The following is a 7,742-nucleotide window of genomic DNA, read 5'->3' as shown; positions in this document are numbered from 1 at the left end:
AGAAAATGAATTTCCCAAAAGCCTGAAACTTGTGAACGTGTGAAGAAAATGTGGAAAATGAATTGGGAGGAAAATTTTGGTCAAAAGTGGGAAACGGAATTTGTTTTCCATTTTCCTTGGGCAATCAAACATAGCCACTGAAAACCTGTGCAAGCAACAGCCAAAAGCAGAGGAGTCCAATATTTGGATTCAAACTACAGCAGGCGAGTTGACAAAAGTAATAATAGAAAAATCATACGAAGCCAATAAATAATTGGTGCACATCTTATCCCACACTTTCTCTCTATAACAGAATGGACCTATACGTACTCGTCTCTATGACTCTATCCAACTTGTCTGCTCAAAACAGAAACAAAAGAAGGCGAGCAACCCACAACTACTTAAATAAATTTAGGTGATAAACAAGGTGAAACATTACACCAGAAACAAAGATAAAACATTGCTCTCACTCTACACGCATCTATTTAACTCTATATTAGATTGACCTATAATGCTTGGACTCAAGTACGAATACGTATCTAAATGTCAGAACTTTTATTTTTTAAAACGTGAGATATGGAGATATAACTAAAAAGAGTCCAAATTTCAAACACGAGTACGTTAATACGTTTTTCAAATTTCAATTTTATTTTTTAGATTTTTTACTTTGATATTGCAGTANCTCTTTTTTTATTTTTCATATATTTTATAATTGATATTTTTATCTGACCGTATTACCCTTAAAAAGTGAGCCATACGTTACCAAAAAGATATCTACTTGTTATCTTTCGCATAAGTTGGGGACCTTTACCAAAATTCCTATAAAAGTATAATTGTGCCATATTGTTACCGTTACATTACATTGGAAAATTATACAAGTTTTGTTGTGTTTCTTGTGAAAGATTTAATTTTAAACCACAAAAGTCATGAAATATGGACATACATGTTAAATGTATAGACAAGTACTTAGAAATGTTTGTTTGGTGATGCAAACGTACAACATTATTATGAAGACACTGTTTCTTTTTGTGTCCAAACAGGGGCGGACCCAAGGGGTCCCTTAGGGTTACTTAACCCTTCAATTTTTTCAATTTTTTTCTTAATTTTTGGGCTCATTATGAAATATCAAACGAAATTGAAATATTACATTTTTAATATCATTTTGAAATACTCACAGTCTAGTATTTTCACGTCGTTAATATTGTACGAAATGGTCAATCGTAGTAAATATTACGACGCATCAAAATAAGTAGTTCCAAACTAATATTTCGAGAATTTCAATAACAAGTTAATTTTAAAAAAATTTCAACGATTATACGCTAGTCATATCCATAAATCTTCTATATCTTCTCGAAACCCATTTCGAAAATTATATCATAAACATATCGAATTATCTAAATGAATATAAAAAATAGTTAAACGTACGTCAAACGTCTATACTAAAAAGAGACGTATAACTCGACTTTTTTGAAAAAAAAAGTCAATTATTTTATTAATGTTTATTATTTTGCGCGAAAAATTTTTCAATATAATTTACATTATTCTATTATAAAACTTTATATGTGGTATGACTTCAAATTTTATTTTTTGGGACGTAAAACTTGTTAATAAAATTTTTATTACTTCATAGAGGTTATAAATTGTTATACTATTTTTTCATCTTGACTATTTTTATATCTGAAAAAATTTATATATAAAAAAATTCAATCATTTTTAGGAATTTTTTTATTATTGTTCATAAAAATGATCAAATTTTTTTTATATATATATAAAAATTTTAGATATAAAAATAATTAATATGAAAAAGTAGTATAACAGTTTATAACTCATAAAAAGTAATAAAAAAAATTTCTTATTTTTTTTAAAAATTTGATTGTAACCCCTTTATGTAAAATGTCTGCGTCCGCCCTGTGTCCAAGCTAGCTTGAGTTTTTCTTCGATGGAATATTTGTTATAATAGAGTTGTAAGACCGATTAAAATTACGACGTTCACTCTTACATTTGGATAATTAGTTTGATTTATTTGACTTAATTGGTACCTACATCAAAAGCACGAGAAGATTAATTGAGCTAGATCGTTAAAAACTATAATGTTTTATTGGTATGCTCCATACTCATTGTAAGAACTTGTAGGACTGCTCGGTCATTGTTTTGGGAAACTTTCAGTATTGTGCTATACTATTGCCTTGGCCGTTAATAGTTCAATAGTGAGATCCCAATCTATTTAAATTGATAAATCTGGCCTTCAAGTGTCAAAAATTGCCATTTAAATTGCATGCAACTCTCAAATGACTCATCGTTAGAGAACTAAATCTGTTCCAGAACTTTGGGATAATGAACCACGAAAGCTTAAAAATAGATAATAAGGTACGACATCACTTGGCATGTCTTGAAACTAACAAGTTTTCTCAAGAAAGCTCAAAAAATCTGCATTTTGAAATTTATGACAGTATGAAAACTTGGATGGTAGAATTTATGAAGCAAACCCATAACTGTTATTGCGTATCATTAATGGTTAAAACTGTAAATAGTGGATTTATAGATTGATATGTTTTGATCATCATCATCATTACTATTGTTTTGGTGCAATTTCCTCAATTTTGTTACCAGACCTTTTCATAGTCAACTAATAGGAATCATGTAAAACGGGGGATCAAGCGTAAGAGCAACAACCAACGAAGTCCATTCGTCAGAAGCCCTCTACCAAGAGAGAAAAAAATGAACAAAAACTTTGACCATCAATCAAATATGTACATCACATATTAATGTTGTTCAGGAACACTTCAATCATCGTCCAGAAGAATATGCATAGCACTTAAATTTAAGCAGTTGGCTAGAATTATATAGAATGAAATGGAACAGAACACTTATGGATTTGTAAAGATGTGAAGTAATGTGGTACTTTCAATTTTCATATGCTACGATGGGTTGAATCATACACCATCACTGCTGCCAAGATCACTTCCATGAGGTTCTATTTCATAAAGTTTCTTTCTTGTATTGTCATCAACAATGGTAACTGATTCCCAGGGCTGGTTCAATGTCTTCCCAGAATCTGAAACAATCGTATAGATTAACATTCACATTGTCCATAATCAAACTGGTATCAGTAAAATATGTAAATAAAGATAGCTTGAATTGTAAAGTGCATATTTGATTCAATGCACAACAAATGTGACAACCTCCTAAACTTATCGTTAAATTAGATCTATTTAAAGTAATTTTTTATTATATCTATGTTTATATTTTTCTTACTTGTAAAAGACGTTAGTTATTAACATCAGCCTAAAATAAATAATTTACTTATTTCAGAGTCAAATCAATAAAATCAATAAAAAAGTTTTTACTGATTTAACAAATATTGCTATCCATGTCCTAATCTTGATTTTATAAAATATTTTAAAAAATATTAATTTAAAATTCAAAAATAATATTAACCTGATAATTTTATAAGCTAGACTGTTAAAAAAAAAAATCCATCCCAAATTTAACACCCCCAAACCACTCCACGCATATTTCAATTTTATGCACAAAAAGAGAGAACGCTACTCATGGTGGCAACTATTTCACGATCAATCACGAGCGTCTAATCAACTTCCAAGTTTCACCTCTCTCTCCAATGTGGCCTTTGAGAGCGAACTATACATAAGTTTAACGATTTCGACATAGAAATTAGTTGTTAAAAAAATGTGCATTTTTTTTGGTAACGATGCGACCTCTATGCTCAAACCATTATATCATGCGTATTGTCCGCTTTAGGTGGTCATCTGCCCACTTACCCCTTCACTGTTTTCTATTGCGTCCTTTAGGATTTGAACTCAAGACCTCTGCCTAATGAGACACTTAAGTTGGTTAAGGGTTCGAATCCTAAGGACGCGATAGAAATCAAGCTCTCTCAAAGTGGATAGTACATAAATTAACTGCTTCGACACGTAGGTTGAATCGTTACAAAAAGTATCCAAAGATGTTCAAAAATCAACTTCTTATTCTTAGAAATAACTTTTGACTTTTCAAAATCCTGCAAAACTGGCGGTAATTATTCTATTTTACGAGTTTTTAACAAAACAGACCTTGAGCCGTGCTGGAGTAATAATGAAAATTTCCTCAATTTCTTCGTAAGTTTAGTAAGAGAAAAGCTTTAGGTTGCAACTTCTATTGCTAAAACCTTAAGAGTGTATTCCAATTTATTCTTTGGATTTTGCATAAGATTGAATTTGTTTCCTTTTTGAATTGAAACGACACTTGCAAAGCAGTTCGCCATCTAGAATCTCTTTAAAACTTTATTATTGGATGATTTTTGAGACAACCCTAACATTCATTGTGATCTATCTCGAAATGTTTCTATTCCTATCCCATAGTTTGCCGATGTCATATCTTTCATTTCAAAGTTCTTAGAGAAAAATTTCTTGGTCTCATGCAACATGCCAAGATCATTTGTAGTAGTCCAAACAACCACTATGCAGCTAATTAACCTAAAAATGAAATTTAAAAAATTGCCCGGCTGAAACACCCACTCAGATTTTGAGATTATAGAGTTTCTAAAATTTGGCTTGTTATCTATTTCCAACAAATTTCTAAAGAACTCGAATTAGGATTGCTATGACTAAAATTGTAATTGGCATTCTATGAACGAAAAGGGAACTTAATTGAACATGTTTAAAAGTCAAAGCTTGATGTTCAATATTGTATAGTTGTTAGGGTTTGGTTTGTTTATGGAAAGGGAGCCAACCAAAAATTATATATATACCTCTACACGCCTACAGAAAGGTAGAGCCGCCTGGGATAAAGAGAGAGATACAAGAAGCGGCTGTCGGCTGGGACGAATTATCTTTTTTATACATTACGCATTGGTGTCGACATCTGTGGGAGACAGAATTATAGAGATTGCTGGAGGAATTAAAGGGGTGGTCGGTTGCTGAATTTAAACATATATATTCGCACAAAACGGAGGCAGAAAAGGGTGACTACTATTGAGGAGACAAAACCTCGGAATTGAATAAAAGGCTGCCTTTGGTTGCTAAAATTGGAAGATATAACTACACGAAAATTGAGGCAGAAAAGGGTTGGAATTAAAAGCTGCTGGGGCTCGAATTTGGTATATATATTCACGAAAAAACTGAAGCAGATTTGGGAATGAATTGAATAAAATTCACATGTTGCTGGAGTCAAGAATTGAGCAGCTTTCTAGGAATAACAAAATCAATATACCATCACTTGGAGTTCCTTTGAAAAGTCAACAATTGAGGGCTATTTTTATTATATATATATTCACAACATTGTTGGCAGCTTAGGAAGAGTTTTGTAAAGGAATTACATGAGCAACTGGGTCAAAATATTGTGGCTAAGTGATCCAAGACGAAATTAATTGGGGATTTCATCTACATCAATGTTGTGATTCAACAACCATTAATTTTGGGGAAAACATCAAGGTACTCGAAGACAAAACACCGTGGTTCCTCAATCCTTTGAGGAACAGACTCTTTCATTGGGGGATTGAGAGAGGTGGACGACAAGCGCAGGAACTGGACAAAAGCAGGAGGTTCTTGAAATTCCACTTGGTGATACAATCAGCTAAAAATCAGGAGGTTGTATTGGACAGCAGATTGGGCTGCAGAAGGTAGATCGGGAAGCTAGCAGGAGACTAGTAGTATCTATGATAGTAGATCGTGAGACTGGAACAGCGGATCTAACTGGGTACGGAGTTTGGCAGAACTTGTACTTGCTGGATTGGTATAGTGGAAACTACTGGATTGGTCTCGGAGTTTTACCCACATTGGGGTTTCTCCGTCATCAAACAACTGTGTTCTTTATATTTCTACAATTTACTTATTTTCGGTAATTCAACGTAGGATAGTAAAGCATGTGAATTGACTTGGACACATCAATAATTGTGACTTGTTGCATTTATTAATTAATTTGTAAAATTTCGCATAAACATCTATTCACCCCCCATCTAGGTGTTATTTGGGTCAAACTACGTTATTTCAAGTGGTATCAAAGCTAAAACTCGAGTCTTGACCCATTTTTGTCTAGATGAGTTAATTACTGTCTATGCCTCCGTATTTTGACGGAAGCAACTATGCCTACTGGAAGGTTAGGATACGTGCTTTTCTCAAGTCTTTAGATGAACATGTTTGGGTGAGTGTACAAAATGGTTGGAAACCTTCTTCCACAACTGTGTCAAGTGTTGTCAATCTAACTGATATTTCACTTTGGACTAAGGAAGAATTAGCTTATTACAATTGGAATAGCAAAGGACTTCATGCCTTGTTTATGGTCGTGTCTCCCGAAAAATTTAGGAGAGTGTTAATGTGTGAAACTGCTAAAGAGGCATGGGACATTCTAGAGACTACGCATGAGGGAACTAAAATCATAAAAAATTCAAAATTGCAAATGCTAACCTCTAAGTTTGAAGAAATCAGGATGAAGGATGATAAATCGTTTGATGAGTTTTATGCAAAATTGAATGACATTGTAAACTCTAGTTTCAATCTAGGTGAGAAGATTCTCGAGTCGAAAATTGTGAGAAAGATTCTTAGATCTTTGCCCGAGAGATTTAGACCTAAGGTTACATCGATTGAAGAGAGTAAGGATCTGGACACGGTTAATATAGAAGAACTCGTAGGATCCCTTCAAATCTATGAACTCACCATCTCACAACCTAAGAAAAACAAGTCCATAGCACTGAACACAGTTGGAGAAGAAGAGTCTGAGTCATCTGACATAGAAACCCTTAGAGATGAGGAAATAGCTTACTTCGTAAAGAAGTTGCAGAAAGCTTTAAAGGGCAAGAGATGGTCCCAAGACAAAAATAGAGGAGTCCCTAGTAAATTCCAAAAAGAGAAGAGTGATAAACCAACTGCTAGAAAGTCTAGTAAGAAATCTCAAGTTGTTAGGTGCCATGAGTGTCAGGGACTTGGGCACTATAGGAATGAATGTCCTAACTTTAAGAAAAATTTGAAAAAGGGAAGGAGCAAGGCATTAGCTGTGTCATTGACTGATGATGATTCAAACTCAAGTGATCAAAGGGATTTCTCCAGTAGCGAAGATGAAAAAGGGTTATATGGCTTTTGTGTCTACAGTTAAGAGTGAGTCAGATAAGGACGGCGAAAAGGTTGAGGAGGATGTAGAGAGTGAGAAGTGTAGTGACGATATTGAGGATGAGACGGATATACATGAGGTTTATCAACTTCTGATTAAGGAAAATCTCAAGATCAAAAAGGTAAATAAGGCCCTATTTAAGAAGGTAGACGAGCTTGAGAGAGAGAAAGAGAGACTCACTAATGATCTTCAGGTCTCATCTAAAAACCTTAGTGAGTTGAAGTATGTCAATGAGAAGCTAGAGGACAAGGTTAAGACACTATCTTGTGAGTTAGAGAAATCTAATATTCAACTGCAGTCTTTTATGAGTGGGACTAAGAAACTAGATGACCAATTAGGAATGAACAAACCAACTGGGAATAGGCAACGTCTAGGATTTGTGAAGAGTGATAGCAACGTGACTAGTGCATCCAAGACCACATTCGTGCCTGCTTCCAACTATTTTAGTAATTCAATCAATCGTGAATCCAAAAATAAGATTGTCGTTGAACTGAATGCCACTAGAGCCCATAAGATTTCGACACCAAAATTTTAGCACCAACAATCACATGCATTTGAGCCTAGGTTCATACCCACTTGTCATCACTGTGGTGCTTTAGGACACACGAGACCTAAGTGTCATAGGCTAGCAGATAGGAATGGAAGTCAGGATATCCCTAGTT

The 7,742-nt window shown here is 33.8% G+C and overlaps 1 protein-coding gene across 1 annotated transcript in view; it reads left to right on the top strand.

Moving 5' to 3' along the window:
* The first annotated feature begins 6,030 nt into the window (after window positions 1-6,030).
* LOC111406652 (girdin-like) overlaps window positions 6,031-7,742 on the top strand; it is a 5,411-nt gene continuing 3,699 nt past the window's right edge. Inside the window, exons 1-2 of the mRNA XM_023036039.1 lie at window positions 6,031-6,997; window positions 7,062-7,504. Of these exons, the coding sequence (XP_022891807.1) occupies window positions 6,031-6,997; window positions 7,062-7,504 (1,410 nt within the window). The remainder of the gene's footprint in view (window positions 6,998-7,061; window positions 7,505-7,742) is intronic.

Source organism: Olea europaea, chromosome 12 (assembly GCF_002742605.1).
Source record: "Olea europaea var. sylvestris chromosome 12, O_europaea_v1, whole genome shotgun sequence".
NCBI classification, from domain to species: Eukaryota; Viridiplantae; Streptophyta; class Magnoliopsida; order Lamiales; family Oleaceae; genus Olea; species Olea europaea.
This window is presented reverse-complemented; position numbering and strand designations above follow the sequence as displayed.